The sequence below is a fragment of the Vigna unguiculata genome, chromosome 1, assembly GCF_037176805.1.
Source record: "Vigna unguiculata cultivar grain cowpea cultivar isolate G323 ecotype 2 chromosome 1, ASM3717680v1, whole genome shotgun sequence".
NCBI lineage: Eukaryota > Viridiplantae > Streptophyta > Magnoliopsida > Fabales > Fabaceae > Vigna > Vigna unguiculata.
Genome location: NC_140792.1, coordinates 48,988,018 through 49,007,116, shown reverse-complemented (window position 1 = coordinate 49,007,116; position 19,099 = coordinate 48,988,018). Strand labels below are relative to the sequence as shown.

Sequence of the window (19,099 nt, the reverse complement as noted above, 5' to 3'; positions counted from 1 at the left end):
ACATTTTTTTTTTTACTTCAGATTTTCCTATTCATAACATTTCTTCGGTTGAGTAAGGAGGGCTAATCTGATTCCATTTAGACTAAAACAAAAGAAAATAAAAATTGACTATCCTTATACAAAGAAGAACTAACCCAGTTGAATTAGAGAGAAAAAAAAAGACTATCACAAGAAAATTAAATTTTGAGTGTTTCTATAGCATTAAGTTCTGATATACTTTTTCTTTTAGAACATGAAACTATAACATATACAAATATGAAATATATTTTATATAATTAAATTAAAATATATTTATGGTTTATGCTATAATTTATATAATTGAAAAATGGTGATACCTAGACACGGACATGTGTGTAAGTACTTCTGTGTCTCGGGTTTTTATTTTCTCGGAAGAATACAGTTTTTTTTCTTAACCTGTTGAATATCATGCTATATAGTAATCCTGAATAGAATTGCAATTTACCTTATCATACTCATATCTCGGTGTAAGTTTATAATTCTTACATTATCTATTTATTGTGCTTCTTGGTAACTTTCCTATTTCTTGAATATTTTATTTATTATTTTCAATTTAAAAAAGTATGAACTGTTTTTATCTATTATACTCTCCTTTTTATTTTATAAAGTAAAAATAAAATGAGATAAAACGTGAAACTTGAGAGCAATTTAATAGTATTTCCTATTGATAATTTAGATTTTGTTAGAGGCAAGAGTTAGGCATTGGCTTTGCCGCCGACAAGGTAACGGACGTTTGGTGTTCCGTGACGGTATGATTCATTGGACAATACGAAGTCGAGTCTTTAAATTTGATGTTGTCTTAATGGCAATTCCAAAAGCTGATGTTACTATTGAGTTTGTTTTTCTAGGCATGTGTCTGAAGATTACAAGCATCAGATGGAAAAATCAGGCATCATCTTCAGAGGTTGCTACGACAACCACCACTTCTGCCTTGCAATTCTCTTCTCTTTTCTCTTCTGCTCTTTATTCCTATCTTTTCGTTCTCCCAATCACGCACTCACATTCAAACACCTGAACCCATCCAACACCAAAAATCTCACCATCACTGATCCCTGCTTTGGCCGCTATGTTTATATCCACCAACTCCCTTCCCGCTTCAACAATGACTTGCTTCACAATTGCCACACCCTCACCAGAGGCACTGACAAACCCAACATGTGCCCGTATATGCAAAACATGGGTTTGGGTCCTGAAATTGCCACCTCTCGAGGGGTTTTAACCAACGACACTTGGTATGCCACCAACCAATTCTTGCTGGAGGTCATTTTCCACAACAGGATGAGGAAATATGCCTGCTTGACCAACGATTCCTCCCTCGCCTCTGCAATCTTTGTCCCCTTTTATGCCGGTCTTGACGTTAGCCGTTTCCTCTGGCTCTCTAATCTCACAGACAGAGATTCCTCCGGTCGAGATCTTCTCCAATGGCTCGCAAACCGACCCGAGTGGAAGAAAATGTGGGGCAGAGACCATTTCCTTATTTCTGGGAGGATTGCTTGGGATTTTAGGAGACAGCGCGACCAGGAGTCTTATTGGGGTAGCAAGTTCAGATTTCTTCCCGAATCCATCAACATGTCCATGTTGGCAGTTGAAGCAAGTTCGTGGAATAACGACTACGCAATACCCTACCCAACTTCTTTCCATCCCTCAGAGGACACTCAGGTTGTGCAATGGCAGAGAAAAATCAGACATCAAAAGCGGGAGTACTTGTTTACTTTCACCGGAGCTCCAAGGCCCGAGCTTGAAGGTTCTATCAGGGGTAAGATCATAGAGCAGTGTCGAGCTTCGAGTGTCTGCAAATTCGTTGACTGCAGCTATGGTGTAGAGAGATGTGACGACCCGGTGAATGTTATAAAGGTGTTTCGAAGTTCCGTGTTCTGTTTGCAGCCTCCCGGTGACTCCTACACCAGAAGGTCCATTTTTGATTCTATGTTGGCCGGTTGTATTCCCGTTTTCTTTCATCCGGGCAGTGCTTATTCACAGTACAAGTGGCATTTGCCTAAGAACAGGACAGGGTACTCTGTGTATATACCCGTGAAGGATGTAAAAGAATGGAATGCAAGTGTGGAAGAGGTGTTGCTGGGAATTCCAGAGAGTGAGGTGTTAGCAATGAGGGAGGAGGTTATAAAGGTGATTCCAAATATTATTTATGCGGATCCTAGGTCTAAGTTAGATTTGTTTGAAGACGCGTTTGATTTGGCAGTAAAAGGAATGGTTGAAAGAATAGAGAAGGTGAGAGAGGCAACGAGGAGAGGGAGAGATCCCAGCATTGGTTTTGCAGATGAAGACCATTATAAGTATACATTTTCACAGAGTTAGAGCTAAAGGAAGAGGTGTATTATGTGGCATGTGGTTTCATGATATTAGTAATGCCGGAAAAACACCATTCGTAGTTAACATGGAGAATCTGGCATCATAAAATTTTTGTTTTTGGGTGTTCTTGCTTTTTTATGATTGGCTTGTTACTTATAACTTAGAAGTAGACATTGTTAGTAAGTTGGTATTTGAAAAGAAAAATATGCATTTGACAATAACAACATAAGTACATGTGTGTTGTAGCATTTTAACCCTGTTTATTAGTTACGGTGTGTGTCTGGTCTGAAACGAGTGTGCGCCGACAGTGAGTTTTACATGTGAGTGGTGGTGTTGAAAGAAAAGGGCATGGGATGCATGTGAATGAGTGAGAGTGATAAAAGATAGGGCATTGAATTGACTGACTCCCCTATTATCGCCTGCAATTAAGGCCCATTACACGACTCTCGCTAAAGCTACCATTGCGGCCTCTTCTTCTCAAAAGCCTCACGCACTTCAATTTCCTTTTCCAAAACATTTCATGTAGTCAAACTTTTGTCTTTTTTTTTACCTTCTTTTTCTCCATCCATCTGTTTCTTGGTAGTAATCAAAAGCGATCAAAATTAATAAAACGTGTTTTAAGTTTCAATACAAATCATTTAATTTCGCTTCAAAATTCTTTTCGTTTTTTTTAATTTTGCTTTTACAAATTCTCTCCTTTATGAAGAATTTTTGTGCTTGGTGTCATACTGATTAAAGAAACCAAAATTTTACTATAACTTTTGTATTTATCGTCATTTTTTAGTTGTCTTTTCAATAGATATTTATGAGATTATTGAGCCTATTTCAATATATCTAATTTATTTTTGGAGTAATTATTTCAACTTTATAGGTTTGCATTTTATATTTGATATGCAAAGCAGTTATTATTGATGAATGATAATATAAGGGTACCTCTTACTTGGTTAAGCTTATTTAATGGAATTTAGTTTTCGTTTGAATGAGTATCTTTGAAATGTTTTTGCATGTTTAGCTGCAACAACGGCTTCTATGTTTCTTGATCAATATTCTATTGTTCAAGAAAGTTTTTGGGATAGTATAATGTTCTGCATCCATTTCACATGTTACGGCTAACTATAGTGTATATTTCGCGGCTCTCTATACCTGCATCCTCTGTAACTTTTTCCTATGATTAAGGAAACCATAGAAAATGAATCTAACAAGGATTTTTTGTTAAGAGGAAAAAACCTAAATATTAGGAGTGATAAAATACGTTAATTTTGTTTATTAATAACCAATTAAAATAAAAGGGGCGAATTAATCCGTCGTAGTAAAATGTTTCGTCAAAGAATGGATCAACAATAAAATGTTTCGTTGTAGTAAAATACGTTAAATTTTCATATTTTTAACAATATCTTTTGCATTTACGATATAGCGTTGAGTGTGATCATTAATAAATATTATTTACTTATTTTAAAATAAGTGCTAAATTTTAAACTTTTTATAGATAAAAATAAAAAAACTACAAATCTTAATGTATATTTAATTTATTTTATAAGAACTAAAAATAACAATTGTAAATATTAGAAAGATGGAAAGCAAATTTTTTTATAAAAGAAATGAAAAACTGTATACTTTACGGAAACTAACCACATATTTAAACTTAATTTTTCATTAAAAATTTTACTATATGCATATCTAAGACCATTGTGTGAATTTAACATGGCAAAATTGTTTTTATTGTGTTCTGTTTTGGAAACAAGTTCCGGTTACATTGTTTTATTAAAAAGAAATTTAACATTTGGATGAAATATCTGTAGTATTTTCATTAAAAAGCACGTTTTAGGACAAGTGGGGTGTTTTAATAGGGGGTTCTAATAGTAGCTATTCATGGAAGAGTGGGCTCAACTCCCATCAGCCCAACCCAGTGCTTTGAACACACAGAGCCCAGAAGACAACGAAAAAGTTCAAAGAGAGGAAAAAAAAACCAGTGTTCTTCACTCTCACTGCGCTCACCACAATTGAATCGAATCGTGTTAACGTTCTGTTGCGGCATTAAAGCAGCGCAGTGCTGAGAAAACAAGTATGGAAACGTTTCAGTTATTCTCTTCCTCTGCTTCTGGCTTCGGAATCTTCGATGATGCCGCACAACAATCGCCTCCCATACCTCCTCCTCCTTGCGTTGAAGTCCTCCCTTCTGAGGTTTTCTTTATTCTCCCTTCGTCATTCTTTGAAACGACGTCGTTTCTAATATTCGTTATTTTCCCTCAAAATTAGGTTCCTTCATCCGCCAAAAATAACTTGGACTCAGTTAATTTGGATGGAGTTACTTTGTTAAAGGTAATGTTTTTTTCTTTGTCTTCAAAATATTGTGGGAGATTATAATTTAGTTTTATTGTTTATGTTATTTTATGAACGATTCTCAGGGGCGCGTGAGTACCCAACAAGTTTTTGGCTTGTCCAACTCCGATTTAGTTCCCGGGAAATATGAAGGTGGTGCCATTTCGTTCCTTGCATTTCTGTTCATTCGTTCATTTCCATCTTGCCGATGACTGAATCAGTTCAAATCTTGCTTAGGAGGACTGAAGCTGTGGGAAGGTTCGCTTGATTTAATTAAGGCCCTTCGTTCAGATATCAGAAGTGGTCTAACATCATTTGGCGGGAAGCGAGTATTAGAGGCGGGTTTCTCTTTTTCTAGCTGGTTGTGTTTGTCTGTCAGGTTGTTTAGACTTGAGTTGAAATTCTGAATGCATATATGGAAGGACTGTAGCTATTAGCTAGTATGGAGGACAAAACTTAGGTGTGTTAAAAACATATTTAAGTTTTTATACTAGATATAAGATAGAATTTCGGACTTGCACTGCTTAATGCAATTGTTGATATAGCTTTTAGAGTGGAGTCCCAGGCATAATTGTTCACACAGAAGGATACACTTTGCACGAAGCAGGTGCACACATCGGAAACCGTTTCTTTATCAAATTTTCTGATTCCACTGCACTGCACTTGATTGGATACTAATATCAATATATCTGCGAGTTCTCTAAAGATTGCCTGCTTCATATTATAGTCTTGCATTTGCTGAAGAAATATTTATTTGTGGATTTTGCTTTTGTCTGATAGTGTATTGAAGAAAATGGCATTTATCGCGGGGTTCAATTTTAGAAGATCAAATTATTTATTGAAAAAAATAACAATCATCTTTGAATAATTTCTCTAATATCATTGATTGTATTTGTTAAAACCTTTCAAATTTGTAAGCAAGAATATCCCGGGGATAGTGACTGCCATAAGGCACTTGAACATTGCTCAGCGGCTGTCTTAAAGGTTGTGTTCCCAGTGTCTTATCATGTTCTTCCGCATCCTGTTTAAAAACATCATGGACGGTTTGATATTTAAGGATAGCAGGCAAATTTAATTGTATGGAAATAATGAATTTGAGACCCACTCATGCAGTTAATTACAAAGATAGAGTATGAATTTTTATTCTTATTTTTAACCTCCTTCCTAGTACAGTGGTTTTAGTCACCAAATGTTGAGCTTTTCTGGGATTTTAGCAGGACTTATTTCAATCATTTTGAATTTTTGTGTAATTTGAGTATGTGGCTAAGATATGTTGTACTTCTTTAAGACGAGCTTGTCTATAGAGTTATGTATCGTTTCTTAATTCTAATTTAAAGTGCATCATAACCCTCTAAGGAATATTAGGGTGGATGCTCCGTTTACTTTCTCATAATAGAGATTCTACAAACTCGCTTTAGAGGGTTTTTCCCCAGTTTATATAGAAATTTATTAGGAAGATACGTGAAATGTATATGTCTCTCTTAGTAGAAAAGTTGTCCCTCTATCTCAGTTCCTAGCATTAAATATTTTATTTTCAGGTGGGATGCGGCCATGGATTGCCTGGAATCTTTGCATTGCTTGAGGTGAAACTAGTTCATTTTAGCTTTGCTTTAGCATCCTTAACTTTTGGAAAATATAATAATGTGCTTATTATGGTTTCTTTAGGGTGCTGCTGCTGTACATTTTCAAGACTTCAATGCTGAGGTCCTACGTTGCCTCACCATTCCTAATTTAAACGCAAATATTTCTGGAGAATCTCAACCATCACCATCCAACCCGACAATTTGTGACAAGGCAGAAGTTCGCTTTTTTGCTGGTGACTGGAGTGAAATCGATAAAATGCTCCCTTATGTTAGTACAGATGATAATTGTGGTGGTGGTTATGACTTTATTCTGATGGCTGAGACAGTTTACTCGGTCAGCAGTCTCCAAACTCTTTATAATCTTATAAAAAAGGTATTCTTTTGTTCATTGACAAGAGCAAAATTATATTTCTATGTTGAGTCATGGCATTGTAAATTTGATTACGTTTATCTGAGTGTTTTAATGTCATGTTTCTAATTATTAAATATTGTTTTCCTTATACATCGAAGTTTTTAATACACAGTGCCTGCAAAATCCTGATGGAGTTGTATACATGGCAGCAAAGAAGTATTATTTTGGAGTAGGTGGTGGAAGTCGGCGATTTCTGTCCCTGGTAGAAAAGGATGGTAAGCTAGTTCTGACATGAAACTATATTCACGCTGGATTATTATTCTGAATTTCTGATTCTTTGTATGTTATAGCCTTTGCAGTTGCATAATAAAAAGTGATATCCTTGATATGCAAACAGTTTATAGTAATTATCTACATATTCATCCTTTTAACTCGTTGGTTCTCTGCTATAAGCTATGCACACAGTGATTTCTATACGACCTGTTAGCTTGAATCTTAATCACGGAGCAATGCCGGATGGGAGTCATGGAAAGATTGGTCACGTTATGCAATGTTAACTATGAAGAATATAATTTCATCCTTATACGATTGTATACCAGTTTAGCAGTCACTGTGCTGGTCCAATGATGTCATAATTTCCTTTTTATCGGTCACTGTTGGTCTCATGATGTCATAATTTCCTTTATTTGTGCAGGTGTCTTCAGCAGTAGCCTGGTTGCTGAAATCACAGACGGTTCATCTAATGTGCGTGAAGTATGGAAGCTTTCATTCAAGTAGTAATAGTATTTTCTTCCTTCACCATTCAAACTATCCCAGGTTTATCTGGTTTTGATTTCCCATGCATGCAAAAGGGGCTATGGGGGAAGTTGCTGTAGAAATCGTGTGGTCAGGTGAGAATCTTATCGTTCCATGCTATACCTTTCTGCCTTTACAGGTTTTTCTTGTGGCCTATTGTATTTTCTATTAGGTGATGCAAATATATATAATGTTTCTCGTGTGTATTTATTTTGATTCCTAGAGGGATAAGGTTTTTGTTTTTGTTGTACTTACTTTTATTAGATGCAATGCATTGCTGGAGATAACCCCTTATCCAAGGAATCAAAGAATGATCATAACATGAGGGGAGTAGTAGCAAATCTGTCTCATAATTTTAAATTGCAAAACTCCTATAAATATGGTAAACAATAGAAAGATTATATATTAATCCAACAACCCATAAGATCTTATATAATTATTGTTTACGCAACCAATGATATAATTCATTTTCTTATTCTAAAAGGATCTTGAGGAACAGAAGTAATTATTCCTAATTTTTTATGTTTTATTACATTATTTGCAAGAGCCGGAGAAACCACCGTGGACTATTAATTATAAAACTCCATTGGTCTAATCTAACTTATAGCACCGCAAATTATAAAACCCTATTTTAATTCAATTATTTTGCTATAAAATTTTATTTAAATTAACGGGAGATGAGGGCGAAATATTTTGAATGTATTAATTGTAAGATTTCATCTTCCTTCCCTCGCGCTGCCTTATTAATGCTACCTTAATTTCATTACCCGTTATTATTCTTTTTATATTTGTTATTTTTAATGCGACTTTACATTCAAACAATTTTGTATTATGAATTTTGATTTTAAATTAGCTTCTAGTTTTTAATTTGATTAAGAGCCATTATTTTTTTATGTTTATGACGTTGATGTTTTTATTATTTAGTTTTTATCTCATAAACTTAAATTTTCTTTCATGTTTGGCCTTTAATCTGAAGGCCTTTTAATTTTGACTCAATTTCCTCGTCTAAGGTTGATATTGGTCAAATTTATAAAAAATAAAATAAAATAAAAGGAAGCATTTATGTTGTCAAAAATATGTTTACACCGTTTAAAGTACATTTTTTTTTTATGTTTATTGACTTCAACTTATTTTTTTCACATGCTGTAGTAAATAGTTGAACATTAATAGCAATTTTGTAAACATGAGAAAATAATTCTATATTACGTAACTGAATCACAGAGCAATGGAAATTAATCTTACCAAAAAAAGAAAACAAGAAATAATCTTATAGACATTAGAAAAAGAATATAATAATGAGGCTAATTTCCAAAAACTGCTTAATTTTATTTATTCAAAACTATTAGTTTTTTAATGAGTGTAAACATTAAAAAACTTATTGGAATCTTAGCATTTGATGACGTGTACGTAATTGTATTTATCCTTACCAAATTATGGACATTAAAAATATACAAGTGGTACACGCAGATGGGACATTAAAATTCCAACACATCAATAACTAATGCATATGCGTAAACAACAAATACTTGTAACTTGACTAAAATTATGTTATGCAACACTTAAAATTTAACCTAGTTGGCACAGAAAGAAGGAAAACATGTTGAGAACATAGTGCTACTAAATTGTCTAAAAATTGTAATTGGATAAATAATGTGATTAATATCTTATGCGAGTTATTCATCGCTGGAACTGTAGAAACCGGGGCATGCTTAGTTCGTTATCGCATACGAACTATTTTACAAAATACAAAATTACTTTTTATATGCATTTTGTTGTTTTGTCGATAGAATAGAACCAGATAAATTTGTTGAATTCCAAGTCTGGTCATTAATCTAGAAAGCCATAGTGAAATTCAGAACACATTTTTTCTCCGAGGTTGACGATCAATCACTTCTGTCATTTCTACACGTCAATATGCTTTGTATTTCTATTTTTTTGTCTTTCCCCATTCTCAAAGTTCCTTTTTATCTTTGGTTAAATGGGGGCATGGACCAATTTGTTCACACACTTATTATAAGTTGGTGGTAACCACAAAGGTACAAAAAACTGTAGACAGACAAAGAAAGAGGATTTTTAGATGAGATGAGCTCAACACATTTATGAAACTTCATAGTCTTCACAATAGCATTATTTATAGAAAAATAACTCATTGCAACCACATCATAGATAACTTTGTTAAAGGGAAATAATGAGATGTGTGCTTAAATCCATATATCTGAAGTACAGTCACCACCAGGATATCTCATCTCATGAGCAAGAGAAGGACCATCAGGCTCAGTTCCAAAGTCCACGAAGAAGTTAGGGTTGATTTTCAGGCCACCTTTCTCAGTATCAACATCAATCTGTATTATGTGGGAACCCTGGTGGACAAGATCTGGATAAAATTGTTTGTCCCATGTACTAAATAATGAGTTGGTTGCATACAGCCTCTTCCCATCTAAACTCAATTGAATCATCTGAGGGCCCGCTCTCAACTTTTTCCCCTGAAAACCAATGTCTTACTGTTAATATCAGCCACTTACCAGTAACAAGACAAATAAGTTTAGAACAATATTATTATTAAAAGTAATGTTTCACTCATCTCTTATCCATTTTGACCAATTCGTTTGTATTTGTCCAACAAATAGTTAACTCCTAACATGTATTATGCGATAAGTTAGAATAGGGGAAAGATTGCAATTACCTGAATCTCTGGAACCTCAGCTTGCCAAGTTTCTCCATCATCTGTTACAGCTACTATAGGGCTTCCTTTCTGGATAAGTCCACCTACCCATACTTGTCCAGTGAGTTTAGGATTTTTAAGGTCCTCAATGTTATATTGCCTTATATCCCCGTGAAGCCAGTTCACAAAGTACAGAAACCGGTCATCAAGAGAAATCAGAAAATCAGTTATAAGCCCAGGCATTTCAGGAAGAATCCAGTTTTGCACTTTCAGTGGTTTCACTGATATGGAAACCTGCAAAGTAAGCTTAGTCTGTAAGTATTGAGGATATTGATATATTGATTTTGACGCGAGAATAGATACTATTTTGATATACCTCATGGCTCCATGATCCATCTTGGTTCTTGAAGAATCGTATCATGTTACTTGTCAATGCACTCCCAACAAAACCTGTATCTTTAGCAGGATCATGCAAGAACCTTATCTGCATTTAAGGTACATTAGTTATAAAATATGCCAGTTTTGCAAATTGGCTTACAATTACAACTGCAAAAGCAAGAGGAAAGTACAGTAATAGTTAAATCACACAGGTAGTAAACGGGCTTGAAATACAAAAAATCCAATAAATGCATCCCCAACATCTCCCCTGATTATATTAACAACTTGCCTCCAAGGGTAGAAGCCCTGAATCACCAAGGTCCAGTGTTTGTCTCAGTTCGCCCCCAGGCCAGTCATATACATGGAGATGCCTGCCATATAATCCTTCAGAGAGATGCTCCAAGTTAAAACCCTTCGTGAAAGCTTTGGGAGCACCCCATGATGTGCTTATCATAGTGTTGTGTCGTGGTTGGTACCAAAAGTCATATCCATATTGTGGACTGTGCCCTGGTTTCTCCCACCTAAGCAATGTCAAGCAGGATACAGCATAAGTTTCAAGTACAATTGCTGCTAGTCAATGATGTAAGACATGTAATGGTTAATACACAAACAATTATGTAAATGAACAATTCTTTGTAAACATATTCACTAAATTCGTCTTCTCAGCCTTGAACTTTATTTCAATGTATGATTGACACCATTTCATCTGCATGCATGTCACCTAAATCCAAGATAGGCATTTAAAACCAGAGGATCTAACAGATTCATGGAGCAAGCACATGCAGGGATGAATAATGTTAGGTACAGTCAGGAAATTTTCGACACTCCAAAAAGCATTCTCACATTTCTCAATCAAATATCTAGAATAGTAGTACCTTCCTTTCACGTTAAACTCTGAATCAAGAAGAAGAAATCCATTGCCTTCAGCATTTCCATCCTTATCTCCAAGACATGAGATCATAATTTCCCCAGAAGCAAGGCAGTGAGACGTGTGTGGATAAGCTAATCCAGTCTTCTCAATGATATCAGCAGGATCAACAACTTTGTGCAAAGATGGAGCCTTTGGATTTGTTTTCACATCAATAACATACACGCGACCTGATCTGAAACATGACAAAAAGTAGACTTAATAAGGTAATTTAAAAGTAGAGGAAACAAAAAAGGCAACTAGAATAAAGTTGATATATTTCGTAAGAGTTCCTCGAATTCAATAAGTGAGCAAAACATATATGCGTTAGGAAAAAGGGAAGAAGACAAAAGAAAAACTCCACGAAGATGGTGCTCTAATTATGGCATAATTTTTTTTTTTCACACAAACACGGTTTCCATAACGCTTTCATGAATTCCTGTTAGACGATGACATATTCTCACTTTTCTTACAACCTGAATTCTTCCGAAAAAGCCAAAAAGGAAAAAAAAAAAACAGAAATAAAAGTGTCGGATATACTTCAAACTGAAAAAAAAAAAAACATCATGCTGCAAAAAGTATAAACACAGTAAAGTAGGATTGTTTTTCTCCATGCATGTGGGTGAGTGAAGGTAACGGATGAGGGTCTTACACGAGCGCAGGCACGATGAGAAATCGTCGCTGAGCTGATGGATCTCCATGGCAAGAGCTGCATGAATTCCAGCCAGTGTGATGCAATTCATCACCTAAAAAAGGAACAGGAAGCCTATGGATGATTGTGGAAAAAGTGGGAGAGTTTGGATCTACGTCCACTGTGGCCAGATAGTCAGGCTTCTCAATTCCCGTTCCTGAATGGTATAGTGTATTGAAGAGTTAAGGAGTGAGCATAAAAAGCAGCAAGTAGCAGACGTTTGAATACACAGAAGCTGACGGAAGAAGATGAATTAGTTACCTGAATACACAGCGGTGACATAAATGAGAGACTCTCTTGGACCAGACATGGCTTCCAACGGTGAAGCGTAGCCTGGTCCTGTTTTGCAGCATCCATGGGCGTTGCTCATGTTTCTCTTCTCTTGTTTTCTCTTGTGTTGTGGGTTAGGCTTGTGAGAGAGAAGATGATGGCATAAATAAAGGGAAAGGGAAAGGGGGAATTGGGGATTCACGTGGTGCAAATCAGATAGGACTGAGAAATTGCAGTTACCAGGCAGAACACAACACTGCAGAGACAATGTTGTTTTGTGATGTATTACGTTAGTATTTGGTATGTACTGAGTCATCAAAGTGGTCTTTGTACGTATTGTATAAATCGCGTCCAGGTTGGATGAATCACGCAAATCTCAATGCATTCCATGCTCCATCCCTGTGGGCCCTCTTTCTTCTTTCTCTCTCTCTCTGGACTGTTCGCCCTATTCATTCCTCTCCATGTGTTAATTATACGTATCCTTTCCCTGCTTAAATAAGTTATTTAATTATTATCATTTAGACATTCAAATAACTAATTAAGAAAATAATTAATTTTAAAAAAGGAACAGTGTTTATTCAAATTAAGAACATTAAATAATTTTTTATTCTAAAAATATAAAATGAAATATATTTTTAATTTTTAAATGGTAAAATTAAAATTCGTTTTCATCTGATACAATTCAAGATAATAATATTTTAACAATTAAATTTTGACAACTTTATTTTATAATAACATCTTTTAAGTGTTTTTCAATTATAATAAAAAAATGAGAAAAAATAAAATAGAAACTCACTCATAAGATATCATCACATATTATAAATAAAAATTATCAAAATTTAGATATAGAAAATCATTTTTCTTAAATTTAAATATCAATTATAATATATTTGATATGTAAAAAATATATAATTAGATTAAAATACTTATATTAATTTATTTTTAAAATTTAAATTAAATATCAAAATATATTAAAATTTGTACCAACAACAAATAAAAATAAAAAATGTACTATCCATATAAAATTAAAAAAAAAAAAATTGATGTTATTACGAACTGACGATTAAAATTTGCCCTATGTACATGTACGCTATTTTGTGCAACTAATATTTATGATAAATATACGTTATACAGCGAGTATGATTTCTAGTCAATAACTGTTTTAAATATGTTAATTGTAGTTAAGTTGGTAGTAAATAACTTATATTGTGATACAATGTTTTCTTTTATTTATTATAATGTTTTTAAACTATTAAAATTTAACTCAGAAATAAAAAACAGTAGAAAAGTATAAATAAGAGGATTCTTTTCCAAAAATGTTCACCTAGGAAAATCAATAAACAAAATAATTAAAAAAATAATAACTGAAGCCTCTCACTGAAGAATATTGTAATTTATATATATAATTTTTTTTGGCAATAATTGAAGTCAACTATAGAATTATTTACATAAAGTCAATTAAACCTTTTACGTATTGAATAGAAAAATAAAATAAAATAAACTTCATAATTTTTTTTTAAAATACCGGATGGATTACTTCTATTGACAAAGTCATAATGAAATATCAAAGATGATTACTATAGCTACATTCCATCAAACTATTTTTTCAGATTTTGTAAATTAAAAGTTATAAATACGTTTTTTAACTCATACTCGTTACAGATATGGTAATTAATTACAAGTTAAACTAAATTATAAAACATTGAAAGTTGTATACTTTACAGTATTTATTTATGAAACCACCAAATATACAATTTGTAATTTTGCAACACTACTTTTTCTTCACTTATGTTTTTAGTTTTATGCTACATTTGATTGTAAGATATTAATGTACATACGATAGTATTGTATCACTTTGTGAGCTAAGAGAGTGTATTTAAGACATAAATATTCAATGTTATCTCTTCTTATAATGCTACAAAGGATGGAAAAAAAAAAAAACATTAAAATCAGATTTTGATGAGATCAAGAAAACATGTGTGGCTGAGTTGAGCTGTGCTATCTTGTCCTTACCCATCAATCCATGTTTTCCAAATCAAACAAATCAGAAAGAGTATCAAAGTTTGACAAGTGCACCTAAAAGATAGAATGTTTTAAATATTATTTTTTAACTTCAACAAGATTTCATACTTTACTTTAATATTTACCATTTTAAATTACTCTAATTCATTTCTCTTTCTTCCCATGATAGTTAGAAACCAAAAAAAGAAAACCATTTATTTTACTTAATATATTAAATGAGACTTACAAACCACTCATTTCCAAATAAACATCCTTTATATTCTATGTTTCTAGTAAAATAGTATTTACGTGTCTTTTAACTTTTAAATAGATATTTAATTTCTTATACATTTTAAACTCAAATTTTCTTGTAATCTTTATAGGTTTATAAGTGTGCAATTTCGCTTTCCATAATAACTGTCTTTCCATGTTTAAAAATTAAATTTATTCCATCCAGGGCAAATATAGTATTTAATAATTAGTAAAGAATGGTTTGCATTGAAAAGAAAGTAAAAAAAAAAAAAGAGAAAGAAATGAATGTAAATTAAGATACAAATGAATTTGTTTGAATTAAGAGAAAATAGGAAGTAACTGAAAAATTTATAACGAATTTAATTAACGTGAGGAAAAAATAATTAAATATTATTATGAATTACCAAAGTATCATTACTTTAATTTGGAAATAAGTACGAATTAAAATTAAAAAAAAATGAATAGGTATGAAGTTGTTATTTAAAATTAATTTAAAATTCGATATATTTAAATAATTAATTGTGTCAAACAAAACTCCACATATCAATTAAAAAAATTAAATTATGATACAAAAATTTTCAAAAGAAAAAGATAAGTAGATTAAATTGAAAATAATTAATAAATGCAATTAAAACACACTTGACCGTTGTCAATTATATTCATTTTCATCTATTACCCAAACCGTTTACTTTTTGTATAGTTTGTTTAGTGTTTTATTAAAATAAGAAAAACTATAGAGAAGGACTTAAAAGTTAAGAAATAACAAAAAAAAAATCGAATTAAATTACATTCGAATGTATATAATATTATTCAAATATATGCCTACATCATCATGTAAAACTATAAAAGAATAGTACGATTTAGAATTTTATTTTAACATAATAGATGATGCCTTAATGTCATCAATTGTTTAAAGCATTTCATTTGAAGTCAGAGGTTAACATTCACATTTTTCAAATTCCAATTTCGAATAAGAAAAAATCATTTGTAAAATTGCAATTCTTTTCAACATAAAATTACTTTAACTCAGTGTGCATAGCATATAAGATTAAGATTGCAATATCAAGTACTGTGAGACAAATTGCAACATAAAAGTGTTCAAATATACATCAACAAAGCAGTGAGAATGGCTTTGTCACTTGTTTTTCCCTTCAATTCACACCATGATGATAATAGCAAAAAGCCTTCAATTGTCGTAAACAATCTTTTTTTTTAAATAAAAATTTAAATAAAATTGTTAAAATATAATTTAAATAAATTTGCTTCTCAAAATATTAGTATAAAAAATAGTTCCATTTAAAGATAAATTTAAATAAGTTACATCATAAATTATAAGTCAATTTAAATAAGTTACATCATAAATTATAAGTCAAATAAAATTATTTTCTATAAAAATAATTTTTATTTCATAATTTTAAATAGAAAACCGTAAACCTATAGAATCAATATAATAAACAATTCTTTAATTACTTCTATTTTTCTTATTTTAGTCTTCTAAGAAATATTTAAATAAATAAAAAAACAAGCCAAATTGAATATTGTACTGCAGTTAGGCAGCCTGATAACACTGTTCACACTTTTCATCCTTTATTGTTATATCTTCATCGATAAAGATTGGAAGACTGGTGTGCTACATCTAGGCGGCCTAACAAAACTACACGGTTAAACCCGCCTACATAAAGCCTCGCAAGCACATAAGCAGTTATTAAACGAATCAACGGACAAACGTAAGCGGCCTAGGCCGCCTACTTCAAAGGACAAGACGACACATTCCAAACTTAGAGTATTACAGACAAGGCCCCTAAGACCAACAATAATTGAACTAAAGGGCATGGTTCACACCCAGGCCCACCTATGACCCAAACAATAGTCCAGCCCACGACAAGGTCCGACATACATAATAGTGTTTTAAATTGTTTATATAGAAGTTCATTTTAATTTAGAAAGTAATTTATGCACTTATTTTTATTTAAAAAAAAAAGTGTTTTATGGAAAATTCATGTTCATTAACATAAGGGAAATGAAGAATTTTGTTGATAAAAAATCTTGTGAAGATCTTTTATCAAACTGGCGTTGAGTTCACAGATTGAAGCATGAATATGGCTTTTTTTTTTCGTCTTTTCTTCTGGTGCTTCTCCTCGTGAGCCAAGAAAGAAACTGTGATTTATTTAAGTGTTGATTTATTTAACCTTCATCATATCACAGAGTTTGAAGAAACTGAAACAAAACAGAAATCTCAAATTTAAAGTAAACATAATTAATGGTGCGAAACTAATCTTCCATTAGAAACAGTGGTAAAGTATTTATTGTACGGCCATTGCAAAAGTTTATGAAGGTTTTGAATGTCAGTCGCTCAGTTTCTCCATTCTCAACTGTGCTCCGTGGCAAGGCAGAGCCCGTGCCTGGCGAAGAAGATTCATGCACAAATCATAAAAGCTGGTCTCAACCACCATGAACCAATCCCCAACACACTTTTAGATGCATATGGCAAGTGTGGTCTCGTAGAAGACGCAATCCAACTGTTCGACGCATTGCCCCGCCGAAACCCAGTCGCATGGGCCTCCCTTCTCACCGCCTGCAATCTCGCCAACCGCCCTCACCGTGCCCTCTCCATCTCACGCTCCCTTCTCGCCGCAGGCTTCCACCCCGACCACTTCGTCTTCGCCTCCCTCGTCAAAGCTTGTTCTAACTTGGGTTCTCTTCACGTGAAACAAGGGAAACAAGTGCATGTTCGCTTCTTCCTCTCACCATTCTCCGATGATGACGTTGTCAAGTCATCATTGGTCGACATGTACGCGAAATTCGGGTTGCCCGATTACGGGCGTGCCGTTTTCGACTCCATTTCTTCGTTGAATTCGATTTCTTGGACTGCCATGATATCTGGGTATGCGCGAAGGGGGCGAAAGTTGGAGGCTTTTGAACTGTTTCGTCAAACGCCGTATCGGAACTTGTTTGCTTGGACTGCTTTGATTTCCGGGTTGGTCCAGAGTGGGAATGGATTCGAGGCGTTGAACATGTTTGTTGAAATGCGGCATGACGGGGTTAGTGTAACAGACCCCTTGGTTCTTTCCAGTGTGGTTGGTGCTTGTGCTAATTTAGCTCTTTGGGAGCTGGGTAAACAGATGCACGGTCTGGTTATAGCCCTTGGCTATGGGTCTTGCTTGTTTATAAGCAATGCACTTGTAGATATGTATGCCAAATGCAGTGACATTGTTGCTGCAAAGTATATCTTCTGGGACATGTGCAGAAAGGATGTGGTTTCTTGGACTTCCATAATTGTTGGCAGTGCCCAACATGGACAGGCTGAGGAGGCTCTGGGTCTGTATGATGGCATGGTTTTGGCTGGGGTTAAGCCAAATGAGGTGACCTTTGTAGGTTTGATTCATGCATGTAGCCATGCTGGCCTAGTTAGCAAGGGCAGGGCTTTGTTCAGGTCTATGGTTGAAGATTATGGAATTGAACCCTCTCTTCAGCACTATACTTGTTTGCTAGATCTTTTTAGTCGATCAGGGCACCTTCATGAGGCTGAGAGTCTCATTAGAACGATGCCAGTCAGCCCTGATGAACCCACTTGGGCTGCTTTGCTTAGTGCTTGCAAGCGGCATGGTAACACCCAGATGGCAGTTAGGATTGCTGATCATCTATTACATTTAAAACCAGAAGAATCTTCTTCTTATATATTGTTATCTAACGTATATGCCGGAGCTGGTATGTGGGAGAATGTTTCTAAAGTGAGAAAGTTAATGATGGTGATGGAAGTAAAAAAGGAACCAGGTTATAGCTGCATCGACTTGGGAAAGGAAAGCCATGTGTTTTATGCTGGAGAGACTTCTCACCCAATGAAGAATGAGATTATAGGTTTAATTAGGGAGTTGGATGCAGAGATGAGGAAAAGGGGTTATACTCCTGATACTAGCTCGGTTTTACATGACATGGATCAACAAGAGAAGGAAAGACAACTTTTCTGGCACAGTGAGAGGTTGGCTGTGGCTTACGGGCTTCTAAAGGCTGTTCCAGGGACTATAATACGTATAGTGAAAAATCTTCGTGTATGTGGAGATTGTCATACTGTTCTGAAACTCATCAGCACTATAACAAATAGGGAAATTTATGTCCGAGATGCAAAAAGATATCACCATTTTAAAGATGGGAATTGTTCTTGCAATGACTTCTGGTGACTTGCGAATTCTTATTTAAATTTCCACAAATTTAGTGCTATTGTTTGAAAGTCTAAGACACGCATGTATGAATATTTTCAGGTCAAACACAAAAACATAGTAAAATACAGAAGTTGGGGTTTGTTGCTTCCCGATTGACTAGGATTGATTCTCATAGCGCTAATCAAAGCACGCTGATAATGATTTTTAGCCCTTAAGCAATAATCTTTCTCTATTACCTGTTATTTCGACGCCACTTGACCTGTAAACTGTTACTTAACTATGAGTAAGTTGAATTTGGGAGTGTTGAAAGGCATATAACAGCTATTTGAGTTGGCGTCAATCTGTTAAATCCATTTTAACGCATTAAATTGCAAGTGAATAGCATTATCCATTCGTGTATT

At 33.9% G+C, this 19,099-nt stretch overlaps 4 protein-coding genes across 5 annotated transcripts; 3 read left to right on the top strand and 1 right to left on the bottom strand.

The window, feature by feature from the left end:
* Nucleotides 1-736: 736 nt before the first annotated feature.
* Nucleotides 737-2,576, top strand: LOC114173758 (Exostosin family protein). The gene has a single exon (XM_028058344.2). The coding sequence runs from the start codon at nt 895-897 to the stop codon at nt 2,332-2,334; it is 1,440 nt and encodes a 479-aa protein (XP_027914145.1). The 5' UTR covers nt 737-894; the 3' UTR covers nt 2,335-2,576.
* A 1,712-nt stretch (nt 2,577-4,288) lies between these two features.
* Nucleotides 4,289-7,671, top strand: LOC114173326 (Putative methyltransferase family protein). 2 transcript variants are annotated; one of them, XM_028057640.2, is made up of 8 exons: nt 4,289-4,509; nt 4,585-4,647; nt 4,734-4,800; nt 4,885-4,985; nt 6,186-6,230; nt 6,313-6,603; nt 6,741-6,857; nt 7,277-7,671. In XM_028057640.2, the coding sequence occupies exons 1-7, from the start codon at nt 4,393-4,395 to the stop codon at nt 6,813-6,815; spliced, it is 759 nt and encodes a 252-aa protein (XP_027913441.1). In that variant the 5' UTR covers nt 4,289-4,392; the 3' UTR covers nt 6,816-6,857; nt 7,277-7,671. The 2 variants fall into 2 exon arrangements, with proteins under 2 accessions (XP_027913441.1, XP_027913433.1); XM_028057632.2 differs by having other exon boundaries at nt 4,291-4,509; nt 6,755-6,857.
* A 1,776-nt stretch (nt 7,672-9,447) lies between these two features.
* On the bottom strand, nt 9,448-12,563 carry LOC114180401 (selenium-binding protein 1-like). Its single transcript, XM_028066717.2, has 7 exons — nt 12,277-12,563; nt 11,977-12,172; nt 11,293-11,520; nt 10,707-10,938; nt 10,416-10,523; nt 10,061-10,333; nt 9,448-9,860 (listed from the first exon to the last, which is right to left on the bottom strand). Exons 1-7 carry the CDS (start codon nt 12,383-12,385, stop codon nt 9,579-9,581), a joined length of 1,428 nt encoding a protein of 475 aa, XP_027922518.2. The 5' UTR covers nt 12,386-12,563; the 3' UTR covers nt 9,448-9,578.
* A 4,062-nt stretch (nt 12,564-16,625) lies between these two features.
* LOC114180392 (Pentatricopeptide repeat (PPR) superfamily protein) lies at nt 16,626-18,854 on the top strand. Its single transcript, XM_028066705.2, has one exon. The coding sequence runs from the start codon at nt 16,881-16,883 to the stop codon at nt 18,714-18,716; it is 1,836 nt and encodes a 611-aa protein (XP_027922506.2). The 5' UTR covers nt 16,626-16,880; the 3' UTR covers nt 18,717-18,854.
* The last annotated feature ends 245 nt before the right edge of the window (nt 18,855-19,099 follow it).

What these genes read in the sequence shown, in the direction of transcription:
- LOC114173326 (XM_028057632.2), top strand. Translation starts at nt 4,393, where the DNA reads ATGGAAACGTTTCAGTTATTCTCTTCCTCTGCTTCTGGCTTCGGAATC. An exon ending in TTGAAGTCCTCCCTTCTGAG is followed by an intron (nt 4,510 to 4,584) that starts GTTTTCTTTATT and finishes CCTCAAAATTAG; the next exon opens with GTTCCTTCATCCGCCAAAAA. An exon ending in ATGGAGTTACTTTGTTAAAG is followed by an intron (nt 4,648 to 4,733) that starts GTAATGTTTTTT and finishes AACGATTCTCAG; the next exon opens with GGGCGCGTGAGTACCCAACA.
- LOC114180401 (XM_028066717.2), bottom strand. Translation starts at nt 12,385, where the DNA reads ATGAGCAACGCCCATGGATGCTGCAAAACAGGACCAGGCTACGCTTCA. An exon ending in TGTCACCGCTGTGTATTCAG is followed by an intron (nt 12,173 to 12,276) that starts GTAACTAATTCA and finishes TATACCATTCAG; the next exon opens with GAACGGGAATTGAGAAGCCT. An exon ending in CTGAGGTTCCAGAGATTCAG is followed by an intron (nt 9,861 to 10,060) that starts GTAATTGCAATC and finishes ATTGGTTTTCAG; the next exon opens with GGGAAAAAGTTGAGAGCGGG.
- LOC114180392 (XM_028066705.2), top strand. Translation starts at nt 16,881, where the DNA reads ATGTCAGTCGCTCAGTTTCTCCATTCTCAACTGTGCTCCGTGGCAAGG.
- LOC114173758 (XM_028058344.2), top strand. Translation starts at nt 895, where the DNA reads ATGGAAAAATCAGGCATCATCTTCAGAGGTTGCTACGACAACCACCAC.